The sequence below is a fragment of the Pangasianodon hypophthalmus genome, chromosome 5 (assembly GCF_027358585.1).
Source record: "Pangasianodon hypophthalmus isolate fPanHyp1 chromosome 5, fPanHyp1.pri, whole genome shotgun sequence".
Lineage (NCBI taxonomy): Eukaryota > Metazoa > Chordata > Actinopteri > Siluriformes > Pangasiidae > Pangasianodon > Pangasianodon hypophthalmus.
Window position 1 is genome coordinate 21012673 of NC_069714.1, and position 16959 is coordinate 21029631.

Here is a 16959-nt window from a genome sequence, read left to right on the forward strand (position 1 = left end):
GCTGCAGAGAGCAGGGCCATTTGGAGAAAGAAAAGCAATACTGCAGGAGAGATACTAGCAGCAGGACAGTGTCAGGTTATACTGTTAGACATGAGGAATTTGCACACAAGCTACATCTTCATCATCAGTCTCCTTCAGCAGACTAAAACCTCAATGAAGAGGCAAAATGGCCTTATTCCTGCAATTCCTGCAACCACAGTGTGATTATACATTCATTGAGAAGAAGCTATAACACGGTTTTGATGGGAACTGGATTCTGAGGCTAGAAATCACATGAAAGCTGGCCACCAATAAGAGAGAGCGAGAGAGAGAGAGAGAGAGAGAGAGAGAGAGAGAGAGAGAGAGAGAGAGGGAGAGAGAGAGAACAGCACTGAAGTGGTTTTAGGTAGATTAAAAGCACGCAGCCAAGGCTCTTAAGACTATCCTGATAATTAAATATGTCAAAGCTCATGAAGAGGCATTTGGGGCCTTTTTTGTTTTTTTTTGTACACCAGCTTCCACCAAAGCCACCTAGTCAGCAAAGCCTTCGCCGACCTGTCAATAAACATTAGCACGAGCATCAGTAAATCTGCAGAAGAATGGATTGTTTTATTAAATGTATTACCAGGCCTGTTTTTACTGCAAGCATGGAGAAAAATCACACATGCCAAGAGAGAAAAGCAAGCCATTAGTCAAAGGCCAGGTCAGAAGCAGAAATCTACAGAGGTGTCATGATAGAAACTGAAATGGTACCAATTGCAAGATCACTGAACTCACTGGGCCTCAGTGCTTACTACATTAAAAACGGAAATGCTGTTAACTAAACACAAGGACAATGGAAAATGATATAGCAGAGTCCAATGCCAGGGGCATCTTTTTTTATTCCATTACTTGTAAATCTAATTTTGAAAAATGATATTTCTCAAATAAGATTATGGCACAAGCCACTAAAATAAGAACCATGTTAGAACTTATCGAAAAGCAGTAGCCATGATAATACATAACGTATCCAAGACCAAAGTTTTATATATATATATATATATATATATATATATATATATATATATATATATATATGTATATATATATGTATATATATTATGCTACAACAAATATATATTGTGTACAGCTCCATATTACTTACAGTGATTTCTCAAAGGACAGGAAAAAACAATCTAGCAAAATGAGTAATCATTTCTGTAGTATGGAGTTGCAAGGATGAATGCACTCACAGTTCCAGAGGTTCATTCCTGAGCTCAAGTTACTGTCTATGTGGAGTTTTAGATCTCCTACCCATGTCCATGTGGGTTTCCTCTTGTTTCCTTGTAACTCCCAAAACCATGCCTGTAAGTGGATTGGTTAAGATAAATTGCCCTTTGTTTGAATGAGTGTGTGAATAAGTGTGTGAATGGGTGCGCGATGGACTGGTGTCCCATTCAGGGTGCACTCCTAGGATACGGTCTGGATCCACTACAACCCTGACCAGGATAAAGCTGTTATTGAAGATGAATAACTGAATGAATGAACATGAGTAATATCCCTTTTTGATTAGTGATGAAATATATAAAGATTTTGGAAGTGAATTCAGACTTTTGGACCACACTGTGTTTCCTTGTATGCTAGATTCAGGTGTACAGTGCCATAACTGTACAAGTCAGGAGTGATGCATGGTCACTGAGGGAAGGAGATGTATGATCAGGAGCAGGTTTCGATCTCACATACATCAAAGCCATGGCCTGCAGTGGCGCCTGTATTGGCTGCAGGTGAGGAGAGATACTTATGAGAGGGGAAAACCCTCAGGCCCTTTCCTCTTTCCCTCTTTAATCCACACCATCATCTCCCTCGTTTAACTCTAACTGCAGCTGGACCTGAGGTGAAGTCCAGACTGCAGAGGAAGAGAGGGAGGGATGAAGAGAGCAGAGTAAACATCTGGTGAAAATGTGTTCAGCTTCTGGACCACACGTGCAAGGTTAGATTATCAGCTCAGGCAGAAACACAGCATGGCTATAAACATACAATTACACACACATTCACACCCAACACAGGCGTGCACACACACACACACACAAACACACATACACACATGCGCACAGCCAATCAGAAAACCCTCTCATTATGGTCCAGAGCACTACAGCAGTTTACTTGGCTGACAGAGAACAGAGTGAGAGAAAGAGAGAGAGAGAGAGAGAGAGAGAGAGAGAGAGAGAGAGAGGAGCTATTGAAGAATTTGTGTAACGTTCTTTCTTATGTAGTCGTACTTGCAAAATGAAAAAAAGAGCACAACCTGCCCCCTTGTTTTCTATTGCCCTACATTTTTGATGTTCACAAATTTGCAGGGGTTAAAGTTCACATACAGTCGGTTCCATAAGTATTTGGACAGTGAAATAATTTTCATAATTACGCCTCTGTACACCATCCCAATGTTGGTTTCATGGCCAGTTGCATCGACACCTATTTGGACTGCAAATTGCGAGTTCTCATAAACAGCTGTGAAATGCAAATTCAACGCTTGGAATCAACTCCAAATCTTTATCTTTAATTTGTCAGGAAATAACAAGGAAACAGGCCACACCTGGCCATGAAACTGCTTATCAGTCAATTGTCCCATTACTTTTGAGCCAGTGAAAATAGTGTTGGAATATAGAGCAGTGTTGAAATCTACACTTCAATCATCTTGATTGCTTCATTTCAAATTCATTGTGGCATCCATACATAGGCAAATTAACAAAAATTGTGTCATTGTCCAAACACTTATGGACCCGACTGTAAATGTATTAAAGTCAAATTCACCTTAGAGCAAATTAATTTTCTGCATTCCTGTGTCCTTTCCCATTTAACTGCATTGGCTTCTTCAGTGTGCAAATATTATTCAGATTGACTGATTCTGGTTGTTACAGCCTAAGGGCATTTTTTTTTCTGAATACTTAAGTTGCTTACACCAGATTGATTCTGGGTTTGTTTGGAGAATGGTGTTATCACCGCAGGTTTTCTTCTCAGAACTGTTGACCAATTTTACACGTCATTTCTGCTATGCTTAAAACTGACTGATCAATTATGTTATTAATAACGTGTATTTAATTAATGTTTTCCTTGTTTTAATCAAAATTGATCAGCAGACTTTCAGCAATTTCTGCTGATCAGTTTCAGTTCAGTTATCTGCAGAGCACAATTTCTTCTCAGGCCACTTTGAAACTCAAAATTGGAAAGTAACATGACAAGTTTGACCAATCAAACAAACAAACAAACAAACAAACAAACAAACAAAAAAACGCTAGACCAGTACGGACTACAGATTGATTCCCAAGATTACATGGGGTTCCAAAACAGTTTTTACACCTGACCAAACATGTCATTCTCAGTTCAAGCACACTTGGATATGGGAAAAAAATGTAAATTCACCTACCAGTATGTGTTAGGGAGGTGGAAGGTTCTCTGGTTTCCTCTCACCTCCCAAAAACATGCCGGTAGGTAGACTGATGTATCTAATTTGCGTCTATGTATAATGTGTATGTGAACGTGTGTGCATGGTGCCCTGTGATGGACTGGCGACCCATGCAGGTTGTATTTAAACCCCGTGAACAGTACGGCACAGCACCCCTGGCTAACATAAAGAGCTTACTAAAGACGATTGAATGATGAATGGAAATGCCATAAGAGATTGGCATAAACACTGTAATTATAATCAAGCGGTCTGATTCTTTCATTTGTTAAGGAAGAACCCCCTCCACCCACCCCTACCCTTAACATTGCTTAAATTGCTTGTTTATATTTAGAGGAACTGGAGCAATTAGGTTCATTAGGAAACAGTGCAAATGGATACAAACAGAAATAAGTGTGGAAGCAGTCAGAGTTTGTGTGCAAGCTCTACAAAACTAGACAGAATTTGAGATATGCTCTTTAGCATGTGGTGCTGGTCTTGCATCTCTATCTGCAAGTCTATTCCGTCTGATTGCCAGGTCTGCTCGAGAGCTTCAGAGCTCAGGCCCCCATCCATCAGCATCACGACACACAGAGGCCCTCCATCAACAAGGCACGGGGCAACTGCCTCGACACAGCTGTTTGTGTTTGTGAATGTGTGTGTGCATGCATTCCTTACCTGACTTTTGCCCCACTAGGCATCCCACTTTGCTTTCATCTGCAACTTGAAAAGGACAGAGAGAGACAGAGAGAGAGAGAAGGAGAGAGACAGAGACAGACAGAGAGAGATTAGGGCAGGGGGGAAAAGTGTGCACATACTCAGGTTACATTTTAATGACTGCTAATTGCATGCACATGAGCAGCTGTAAGCTTTCTAATCAATACTCTCACATGCTGCTGCTAAGGCATCTCACAACACCTAAAGGTGGACAGATTAACTTGTAGGACTGAGTGTGTGAACATATGTGCGTGCGTATGTGCATTAGACTAACCCTACCAGCAAGAGATAACATGACAAATGACAATTCATTTTCTATGTACAATTCCATGAAAAAGTATTTGCCCCTTCCTAATTGGTCACAGTCATTTCAGATCTTTAAACAAACTTTAATATAACACAAAAACCTGAGTAAACACAAAATACAGTTTTTAAACAATCATTTCAGTTATTGAAGGAAAAAGGGTACCAACACCAGCTGGCCCTGTATAAAAAAGTAACTGCCCAATTAGTTACTTAGTCAAGCAGATAAGCAAATTTAACTGAGAATTTGGTTCAATTAGACTAGAAACATCCGTGCTTGTCTCTGTCTTATATTAAATTTTTTTGAGGATCTGAAGTGTGCAAATTAGAAGAAATCAAGAAGGGACTAATACTTTTCAAGGAACTGTATGTGTATGTGCAATTTCAGCAACAAAGTAACAGCATGACATCTGAATTGAGATTTTCTTAATTCTATACAAATTAGGTATGACACTGCAAAGTGACAAATCCAAACGACTGGCTCAAACAATTCCTCAAACCAGTTCTATGGTGCATGTGGTCGGACTTTTCTTCAGTTCCCCACTCACAACTTTAGCTACTTCCTGCAATTATTTCCCATTAAATACAAACTTATAACTGTGGGTTCGTCTCGTCCTGTCGTATACAGCTACTTAATAAATGTGTATAGAGACATTAACAGAAAAAGAATAAATCCTGGAAGGAAGCAGAAGATATCACTGGTGCCTCCAATGAGCGTACATAGCTAGTACAGTTAAGCTTGCTTACCTAACCTGCCAAAGAAGCTAATAGAAAGCCTAGCTTGTAACATGCAAACCAAACAACCAATATTCACACTGATTAATGTGTTAATTGTGCTTATTTGTGTTTAAGTCGTTAGCTACAGAAGCTATAGAAGAAGACATTAGTAGCAGTTGATAAACGCCCACAAGAGACTACAACTTGTTGCTAGTGTGAACGCTGGATTAGAGAGACTAATCTCTGACTGCTTTTTTTAAGAGACTGAGAGAGACACACGATTGCTGTGATGAAATATACAAATCTGAGACATGAGGAAACAATTTGAACCATTTTGTGCAGGCTTTTATGTGGGCCCACACGTCTGACATGCTCTTACTTGGTATGACACGTTAGCAACTATATTTGATATTCCCCCAAAAACCATGTGTCAATTTCCCAGAAGCTGAAATCCCCTGTTCTCCAGTAGCAAGCACGGGACGTGTTTAAAGCTGGAGAAACACAGTACCGTGTGTGTGTGTGCGTGTGTAGAAGCAGGGTTTGGGTTTCATTAAGAGGCTCTGAGCTGGAGCAGCTGTGCCGCCTGTGTAACTACACATGGCTGCGGCCAGGCTGCTCGCACTAGCTGCGCTCCGTCGTGCCATGAAAATGGAAAATAAATCAGTAACCAGATCCTGACAGCAAGTGGAACGTCTACTGGGTAAAATCTCCCAATCAAACCACAGCCATAAAAAGAGCGAAGAGAGAGAAAAAAACATATATATTTCAAAACGCAATGCCCTTCTGGTTTTCATTAGCTAGCAAATACTGGTTCAGTGCTTAGGGATAAACATGGCTGGAAATTGGCTGATATTTGGTGTAATTATTGTGTGTGCCAGACACAGACACGGCAGCAGGCTATAAGAGTCTGGGCTCTCTGACAATCATATACTGTTAAATATTGGGGATTAGCAGCAGTGGCTAGGCTAATACACAGGATTTAAAAGAGAGAGAGAGAGAGGGGCGACTAGCCAAAAAGCCAGAAAGAGCAGCAGTAACAGATTTTCATTACACTACACTCTCTCTGAAATAATCTTTTTCATTTTTATAAGGTCAGTTTTTCCTAGCAGGGAAGTAAAACTGCTCTTGTGACCACATGCTGCAATAAACGCAAATAACATGCTCACACACATGACAGAGCAACTGTTACGCATAGTGAATACGCATTCAGAGATTATTACTGTTAGTATGAAGTCAGTAAGAAAACAGTGCCTAAAGCAATATTATAAAGGAAGAAGAAACGCAACCACCCATGAGTAATTACTTCCTCACTCTGCCCCTTTTAGCAGTACATCACATACGTAAATTCTTTATGTCTGAGTGTACAATAGAGTGCGAGTACTGGAGCAGGGGAGATGTTAAGGCTGGCACACAGGACACACTTCATCCCTGCGCTGCCTCAAAAACAATGTGCTGTATTCAGTTCCACACATGTTTACAAGGTTGTGTTCAAGTTCACCACAACAACATGAGCAGCCAATCAGATTCCACAAGACCCAAACACAAACTCACACATGTTCTCTCTCTCAAACTTGCTCTTGCTTACACTGTCTCACACACACAAGAAGACAGACAGACACACACACAACTCACAAAAATGACACAAACTCAAATATGCTCTTGCTCACACTGTCTCACACACATGCAGACACACACAAACGCTCACAAAATGACACAAACTCAAACATGCACAAAAGCTCAAACATGCTCTCGCTCACACACTCTCTCTCTCTCTCTCTCTCACACACACACACACACACACACACACACACTCACTAAACAACATAAACTTTCACACAAAATAACACAAAAAACCATAGACAAACTCACAACAGCAAACAAAAAAATATCTCATAAAATAACACACACAGATATACAGACAAATTTAGCACATGAGTAACGGCTTTACTGTTACTGCATTTATACTGAGGTCTCTCCTTAAGCCCAGTGTGGTTAATGGTGTTTCCCGGTGTTAGTAAATCTAATTCTGCACATTCCACTGAGAGAACAAGGAGAAACAATACAGAAATAGGTCACTGAATAATGCAGGCATTAACTTCCTGGCAACGGCACGCTCTCATCGACCGTTTGTGTTCGTACCCTGCTGGTGAAAAGAAAAGCTCCGGAGAATAACACACGTTGGCCTTCGACACACACACACACACACACACACACACACACACACAGACAGACAGACACACACACTCACAAACACACACCAAAGGCTACAACTGAAAACTATTTCTGATCAAAAGAACTGAAACAAAGAGCACAGAAAGACACACAGGTGAACTCTATAGACTTTATATGGATTTATACAAGACTGAAGAGCTCTCTAGAGAGAGACATTGGTTTTAAGTAGGTGTTAAGTGTGTGAGAACATATTCCATCTACTAAGCTTTATATCAATAACATGAAACATGTAACAGCACAGAATGCTTAAAACTCTGAATTTACGAAATCCATTCACTACTGATTAGCAATTCAGCTATATCCTGTACAGTCAGGTCCGGGAAGTATTTGGACAATGACAGAGTTTTTGTGATTTTGCCTTTATACACCACCACAATGGATTTGAAATAAAACAATCACGATGTGATCGAAGTGTAGACTTTCAGCTTTATTTTAAGAGGTTCGACAGAAATATGGCATTTACCGTTTAGGAATTACAGCCATTTTCAACAAAGTACTTCCATTTTCAGGGGCTCAAAGGTATTTGGACAAAGTGACATAATTGTAAATATAACCATGATTTTAATACTTGGGTGAAAATCCTTTGCAGTCAATGACCGCCTGAAGTCTGGAGCCCATGTCCTCAAAACTCAAATTCTGAGTTTCCTCCCTGGAGATGCTCTTCCAGGCCTTCAATGCAGCCACCTTCAGTTGCTGCTTGTTTGTGGGTCTTTCTGCTTTCAGTCTTGTCTTCAGTAAGTGAAAAGCATGCTCTATTGGGTTGAGATCAGGCGACTGACTTGGCCATTGAAGAATATTCCATTTCTTTGCCTTCAAAAAGTCTTGAGGTGCTTTCGCAGTATGTTTAGGGTCATTATCCACCTGCACTGGGAAGCAGCATCCTATCAGTTTTGTAGCATTTGGCTGAATGTGAGCAGAGAGTATAGCCCTATACACCTCAGAATTCATCTTGCTACTTCTGTCAGCAGTCACATCATCAATAAACACCAGTGAGCCCATTCCATTGGCAGCCATACATGCCCATGCCATAACACTGCCTCCACCATGTTTGACACATGATGTGGTATACTTTCGATCATGTGCTGTTCCTTTCTTTTGCCATACTTTTCTCTTCCCATCATTCTGGTACAAGTTAATCTTGGCATCATCATTCCAAGGAATCTTATTCCAGAACATGGGAGGCTTTTTTAGATGTTTTCTGGCAAAGTCTAATCTGGCTTTCCTGTTCTTGAATGTTACCAGTGGTTTGCACCTTGTTGTAAACCCTCTGTATTTACATTCATGAATGCGTCTCTTGATTGTAGATTTTGACAATGATACGCCTACCTTCTCCAGAGTATTCTTGACTTCTGTTGATGTTGTGAAGGGGTATTTCTTTAACAAGGAAAGGAATCCACTTTAGTTGTCTTCCATGGTCTTCCAGGCCTTTCGATGTTGTTGAGCTAACCAGTGATTTCTTTCTTTTTAAGAATGTACCCAACTGTTGATTTGGCCACACCTAAGGTTTTTACTATCTCTCTTATAGATTTATGTTGTTTTTTCAGCCTAATGATGGCCTCCTTCACTTGCATTGAGATCTCCTTGGACTTCATATTGGCAGCTCCAGGGAACAGCTGCCAAATGCCAACTCAATACCTGATATCAACTCCAGACCTTTTTTCTGTTTCATTTGTCTGGAAATAACAAGAGAATGGACCGCACCTGGTCAACTAACTTCTTGTCAGTCAATTGTCCAAATACCTTTGAGCCTCTGAAAATGGAAGTACTTTGCTTAAAATGGCTGTAATTCCTAAATGGTAAATGTCATATTTTTGTGGAACCTCTTAAAATAAAGCTGAAAGTCTACACTTCGATTACATCTTGATTGTTTTATTTTAAATCCATTGTCGTGGTGTATAAGGGCAAAATCACAAAAACTCCATCATTGTCCAAATACTTCCGGACCTGACTGTATTAGCACTTTACACATTACACAGGATTTTAATGTTTGAACAAGGAGTGGTGAAGAAGTTCAGTAATAAATAGAGACAAATATATACCTCTTGTCTGTGATAATTGCATTAGACACATTCTCTGCTTGCTAGCTAGTGGAAAGTTTAGCATATGACTAGGTCTGTTCAAAGGTACACAAATTGTACCAAATTGTACCAAACTTAATCCCACCAAAACTGAACTGCTGTTCATCCCAGGTGATTCATCCCCATCTCAGGATCTTGCAATTTCCCTAGACAATTCTCTGATCTCGCCTTCGGTTACCGCACGCAACCTTGGGGTAACCATGGACAATCAACTGTCCTTCTCCTCTCACATTGCTAATCTAACACGCTCATGTCGATTTCTCCTTTATAACATCAGAACAATTCGTCCATTTCTTTCCTCACAGGCCACATAGGTGCTTGTTCAGTCCCTTGTCATTTCAAGACTGGACTACTGCAACTCACTCCTGGCAGGTCTGCCTCTGAGCGCCATTCATCCTCTGCAACTGATCCAGAATGCAGCTGCACGATTGGTTTTCAACCTTCCTAAATTTTCCCACACCACCCCATTGCTGCGCTCCCTCCACTGGCTTCCTGTAGCTGCCCCCATCAGATTTAAAACACTGATGCTCGCCTACAAAGCCAAAAACGGACCAGCACCCACTTATCTCAAAGCACTTATCACACCTTGAGCGCCACCACGCTCCCTCCGATCCTCTAGCACTGCTCGACTGGTCCCACCATCTCTCAGGGTACAAGGAAGGCATACATCGAGACTCTTCTCTGTTCTGGCACCAAGGTGGTGGAATAAACTTCCCCTAGATGTCCGAACAGCTGAGTCACTGGCAGTCTTCAAACGACGTCTAAAGACTTACCTCTTCATAAAATACTTAAATTAGCACTTTCACACAAAAAAAAAAAATCACCTCCCCAACAGAGTTTTGGACTGATGGTATTCCTAGTTTGTGACCTAGTGAGCCAATATCAGAATGTATTTTTGATAGACTTCAAAGCACTATTGTAAGTCGCTCTGGATAAGGGCGTCTGCCAAATGCCATAAATGTAAATGTAAATTGTATTTTTCCTTGTCGTTGGGGTTGTAATATCAAGAATACTTGCTGTATAGCTTTAATATGTAACTTTTACTTCGATACCTTTATTTTTTGTAATTTTCTTTAACACTCATTCTAATTATTGATATATTTAGCATTTGAGCAACAGAATGTACATCAGCAGTAGTGCCTCTATGAGTTTGCAAACCTAAGAAGATGAAATTATGTCATCTTTTTTTCCCCTACCCATTTTCTACCATTTTCTACCCCTACTTTGGCCAATTCCTTCTCACCAGCCGGGTGTCCCTTATCATGACAGCTACCAACTGGGAGAGTGAACGCCATCACATGCTTCACCCGAGAATGGTTTGAAACCAGTCAAAAGCAACACATGGCAGCGTAACACACTCAGAGGAACAAGCTATCCGCCCTCTTCCGCATACATGAGCTCACAGGCAGCCACGACTGGCAAGTGTGATTCAAGATTTGTCCCGATTGTACTAAAACAAATGTTCTCCCTATTGTCTAGAGATCGCATGTTTGAATGATGGGAAGTTCATTCCACCACCTCAATTTTGCTCTCTTATCTGAGACCAAGAGAGCAAAATTGGCCATGCCCTTTCAATGGGAGGGATGGGATACTCTGGGATAAATCTTGAATCACATCCTCTTCACTGCATATGCTATGTACCCATGTCTGTATATACAATTAAAATAAATACAATAAAACAGCCTTAATAAAAATTAAGATAACGGAGTATGCCATTTACATGACCAATTAAAGAATCTGATAACTGCCGAAATCTGATACGATCAGATTACTAGTGTGCATGTAAACATGCCCACTGACCTGGTGGGAATTAAAGAGAAGAGTTTGGAGAAGAAGAATCATATACACTCTACCAGACCTCTTGTCATATTCATCCTAAATAACTCCTAAATATAATTCAAAAAAAGAAAGGCAAAAAAGGGGGAGAATGAATTGAGAAATAAAACACAATCACTTGTATATGTGTGGTTGTGCTCCTACTAGAACATCACATCGCGGGAACCAAATGTGAGAAAACTAATGAAGTGCAATTGAAATTCTGCTGCATCCAGTGTTTCAGTGGAGTGAAATATTACTCACTCTGTGTGTAATGGGGAAAAAAAGGGAGCTAATAGGGTCATCCTTAGCTAACGTCTGAAAATGTGCTGCAGTGTTCAATTTTCATGGTGCGCATTCAATTTTTAGAGCGATCTCACCCATCAAATCCATACAGAAAATGACTTGCGCGAGGCGACATTTCATTTCGGTTTCGCGCTGCCTTCCCTCCCTCAGAAGCAATGGCCCGGTGGGCTCGCTCTTCCCCTCTGCTTCCTCTCATCTCATCGGAACCAAGAGCACCTCTCTAATCTCAGACCTTGCTCTCATTACTTCGTGCTTTCCTATCTCTGTATCGCTGCCATGGTAAATCTCTAGATACGCCCCAGGCAATGTTACTTCCTCCCCTGAAGAATATTACACAGAATATACAATATCATTTGTGATAATGTTTTTCAAGTAGGCCTTTTAGGGAAAAAAATAATCCCTGCTTTATAAGTAATAGTTTAGTGCACCGAATCACAGCTGCAGTGAGTAAGCAAAGGGGTGAGACGTTAATCGGTACACCAGTGTTAAGTGCATACTCCTCAGTGCCATGTCAGAAACTCAGGCCAACAAGACTACTGGAACATTGCTGGATGAAATAAAACCAGGAGGAACATGCATTTGATTTTTTTAGGCTGCATGCTGTTGTTATATCACAAACTAAACACAGCAGAGTCGTAATGCAAATAAGGCATAAAATCACGGTGCTGGAGCGTGTGTAGGAGATATATCTGGTATTTTTTTGCAGTCAAATTATCTAAAAACCAACAACCATAAATTGCTGATGTGTTGTTGAGCCTGCTTCATGAGTCTCTTGACAGGATGTTGATCACCTATAGATGATTTGTTGGCTGTTTGTCTAAATAAATTGCCACCGTTTACTCGTGTCAGTCTCTAAACAATGTTTACATGATCAAATTACTCTTGTCTATGATAATAAATTTGGCAGGTCTGGTCTTTAATTAGTTTTGTTAGACATTTCATTAATTCTATTAAACATTGGACATTTCTCTAGTTAATGCTCAGTTCTTATCCTGTGTCACCTATCTGATGATTTAGTCAGTTGTATTTAATTAGTGATGATCAGTGAATGGTGTACATTTACAAAACTGGCTTCACTTGATGTCAGGAGAATAGCACTTCATCCTGCATTTACAAAAAGATGAGGCCCCAAGAGGTGAGTAACATTAACACAATTTTATTTATTTATTGTTTAGATTTTCCCCATTTTCTCTGCAATTTGGTCATCTGCCAATTCCCACCCACCAGCCAGCTCTCTCCTGTCATACCACAGCTAACAACCAGAGAGGGTGAAGGCTAACACATGCTTCCTTCGACACACATGAAGCCAGCCAGCCAACCTGCCAATGTGGCGGGTAACATAACACGGGTCAACATAACACACATGGAGGCAAGTGCTATCCGCCCTCTTCTACATACATGAGCTCACAGATGCCTGCAACTGACTAGTGTCGCTTTGATTGAAGGGGAATGAGAACAATGCCATCCCTAAGAATGACATCATACCTTTTAACCCATTTACAGTGACATGTCCTGGAACGTCCATGAAACAAGTTGTTTCCTGTTATCTATATAACTATATAACAGCCGTAAACAGTTATTCCTCTCCATTTCTCCGTCTACTGAAGTTAATATATCCGAAAAAAAAAAGTGGTGAAAAACTTACTGTCTATTACAAAGTGCTGACATGAGTTAAATAATCATCACCTTAGAGAAAGCTTCACCATATTAGGTTACGAATACAAATTATCTGTTACTATGAAAACAATGACATATTAGATCAAGCACGATAATAAAACCTTGTGAGTTGCCTTGCAGTTGGCACTACTGTGAGAGCTTTTATTACAGTACCACTGTGGTATAAAATGTCTTGTACCTGAATAAAATCAAACACATAATTGTATTATAAATGAGATAAAAATAAAGTTTGTAAATGAACTCTGGAATGAATGAAAAATTGCTGGAAGATAATAAAAGTATGACATGAACAGTTAACATTACAATGCTTTCAGGAATGCAGGCCAAGATACAAAGACTTGTATCTCTTTGTTCTTAAAACTTTACTTCACTCCATCATTAAAAAAACCCTCCGGAGCACAAGCAACGGCACACATGGAGTAGCAAACACAGCCATTATCTGCGTAGTAAGTTTAAATCTCCTCTACAGGTTTACAGTGTTATGTATGCACGTCTGCGGGGAATTCCTCCAGGTCTTTTTTTTTTTCAGTGCCCATGCTGTGCTGAATATACGCATGCTGCCAAAAAATTCAATTAAAACACAATTCAAACATTCTATTATTCATAAACTACGAAACTGCTTATGTATTATTAATACCAGTGGGCTCATATCGAAATCATCAAATTTCAAACCTGCACCCTGAATAAAATTTCAGTTGGTTTTTATGCAGACAGAAATTAGGATGCAGGGCTGATTGTGCTACCCATTGTGCTGGACTCCATGGCGACGGCGACGGCAGCCGCGGTCACCAGAGAGCCACCCCATCAGCCCTCGATTAAATAAAGGGCCCTAATACATTCACAAGTGTTTGTTAAAACGCCATCATGTGACACAGATTTAGTTTGCGTCCGAGTGTGATGCATCTAGGAAAGAGGCCTCTTTTATTAGATTTTTGGAGCGAGATTTGAACACGGAACACAGATTAATTGCATTATGGAAAGGATGAGCATTGATCTGTTTCCTGACATGCACTTAGTCTGGTGAGTTGCCATTTCATATCAAAAAGAGATTGCTGGAGCAGGCTAAGTGCTTCTACATCCTTATTCTCTTTGGGAAATCAAAAAGGAAAAAAAAAAGAGATGGATGGGATGCTTTCAGCAAGAGAGGTGCCCATGCAGGTTTGCACACACACACAAACACATGAGCGTGTGGTTATTGGCAAGACGCATAGACATATGGTGCAAGAGCGACACTGATCATATACTGACAGTACATATCCCTACTCTTTCAAATCAATATGTTTATGTCCTGGAAGACAAACCCCCACACATGTAGCACATGTAGCAACAGTAAATGTTAGTTACTGCTCCTATGTGTGCGTGTGTGTGTTTTGCCCTCTTACTTCATTTCTATAAAGCCATGCTTTATAGCTGCTACTGCTTTGATTCATGCTACAGCTGCAGAGCCCTCTAGAATTATTGGCTCCCTTCATGAAAATAAGCAAAAACTAATATATGAAAACAAACAACACACTGCCTTACGTGATATTTGGAGCTCAAACATATAGGAATATTGTAGAGTTTAAACATGTCATTTAAACCTGTGCCCTGAAGTAAGAATGATTGTTTTGCTAGAACAAATATATGCAGTGTGAATAACTGTTAAGTTATTTTAAATTTATAAGTATATTTTATAAAATTTTTTATGCTCATTTATTCTGTAGGCCACTGTATGTGTATGCAGGTTGTCTTTTGCTCAGTTTCTTACCCAGGTCCATACTTTTGGAAGATTTGATGTGGTGATGCTCCATCATACCCTGAGGAGCTTGAGAGGTCAGAGAGCTTTCAGCTGAGCAAGGACCTGATTCCCACTCCAAACTGATACGTACAAACAAGCACGGAGAGACAGAAAAGCATGTGACACTGTATTAAGTCCAATTGAGATATATATTTTCTATTTCAATAAAGCAAAAACAAAACAGTTAAATATTAGAAATACTAATTAAAAATACTAAACAGTATTTCTAATCAAAAAAAGACCTACAGAAGATGGCATAAAAGATCTCTTAAGATGCTTTCACATATGCAGCATTTAGTCTGGTTGAATTGAACCCTGTTGTGTTTTCCACATTTTTTTCTAGATGTGAGCTGCTAAACTGAGCTACGATGCACACACTAAACCAAAGGACAGAGCGGTAACACTCCAGAAATTCTGGATATTTGGACTGATGAACAAAAAGAGAAAATAAACAGTGGACTCAAAACAAAAAATGTTTTAAACTAGTTACTATTTAATTACTATAAAAAAAAATCTGATTATATAATCATTTACACAGCTACATATGCTCCATAAACAGGTGATACTTCAGGTGACTCAAAAAAAAATGGACTAATATGCGTGAAAGTGCCCAAGCATAATTAGAAATTAACAAAACAAAAACATAAAGAAACACTAAAAGGCTCTTCCGTTTGTGCCTGAGGGAAAACTCTTAAATGTTGTATCTAGAACACTATAATAGTGTGTTTCCCTATCAGACAGGGTTCTAGTCAGAAACTAAAATTCCTTACCTATCCAAATAACCCTTAAGAAAGACTTTATAGTATTTTCCCTTTTTTGTATTCATTTATAAAAAAGAAAAGTCTTCACCTGTACAGAAAAAGGGTAGCAATCATTACTCATCTTTTGTACCATTAATATGTTTCTTTCACCTGTTTTTACTAAAAATGTGAATATAATGTACCTTTAACATAGATTTACAGTATATAAATATACCATAACAAACAAAACTTTAATCTTTAGATTAAAGATTTACAAGTTACACCACATACACTTTTCTGGGTAAAAGATACACACTAAATGTACAAAAGGTGTATGCTAGGGAGAGTATACAATCTTATTCTGCTTTTTAAAACCAATAAATAAAAAAAAAACTGACACTGAATAAAACGACACTGAATAAAATTACCTCTGATGGGGCTGATGGCTCAAACCTCCATTCAGGTCTCCATTCTGCCTATAAGGACTGAATGCTATCTCTTCAGCATAACCCCCATTTGAAACTGTGAAAGAAAGAAAGAGAGAGTGAACGAGAGAAATGAAAAAACCCATCATTAGAGCTGTTCACCGAGCTGTCTGAAGGACATTATGCAGCTTAATTTGAGCGCTGGCTGCTGGGGTCAGAGTCGGAGCAGTGAGAGGTGACAGTGTGGCCGCTGCTCTGAGAGACGCCCAGAGACTGAGCCTATTATCAGCTGTAACATGGTGCAATCGCCACTCACGTTTTAATGATCACTCACGCTTAGGATAATGGCAGTAATGCAGGGGATGACGTGGATTTCTTACCTCTCAGTAAACGTAGTTAAAATGGTGTGTGTGTGTGTGTGTTAAACACACAATGTGTTTAGCAAACCTGCACAGTGGGCCAGGGCAGACATGGGGAAAATAATAAATAAGAAAATGAACAGACGGAGGAAATGACAAACAGTAAAGCAGTTAAGAGAAAGATATCCAGACTGAGGGCTCAGCTTGAGTCCTATTTGCCTAAACTGATTATGTCCAACTGCTCCACTCTCCCCAGCAACAGGGAAGCTTTACACCTCCTGGCCTTTCTCTTACTAGACAAAGAGATACCATTCAGCATAATCCGTTTTGTTTCTGTTTGCGTAGGTGTCTCAATTTCACCCATGGCCACAGCATGATCTGAGTGAGATTTAAACCAATTTGTGACTGAGGCCTTG

At 39.8% G+C, this 16959-nt stretch overlaps 1 protein-coding gene across 6 annotated transcripts in view; it reads right to left on the minus strand.

Moving 5' to 3' along the window:
- The window catches only part of pard3bb (par-3 family cell polarity regulator beta b), a 273499-nt gene that overhangs the window by 92103 nt on the left and 164437 nt on the right, over nt 1-16959 (minus strand). For 4 of the 6 annotated variants that reach the window (XM_053234427.1, XM_026912653.3, XM_026912652.3 and 1 more), the window contains 3 exons: nt 16188-16281; nt 14990-15099; nt 4076-4120 (listed from right to left, as the gene is read on the minus strand). In XM_053234427.1, the coding sequence (XP_053090402.1) occupies nt 4076-4120; nt 14990-15099; nt 16188-16281 (249 nt within the window). The remainder of the gene's footprint in view (nt 1-4075; nt 4121-14989; nt 15100-16187; nt 16282-16959) is intronic. The other 2 variants (XM_026912654.3, XM_034304641.2) reach the window with 2 other exon arrangements.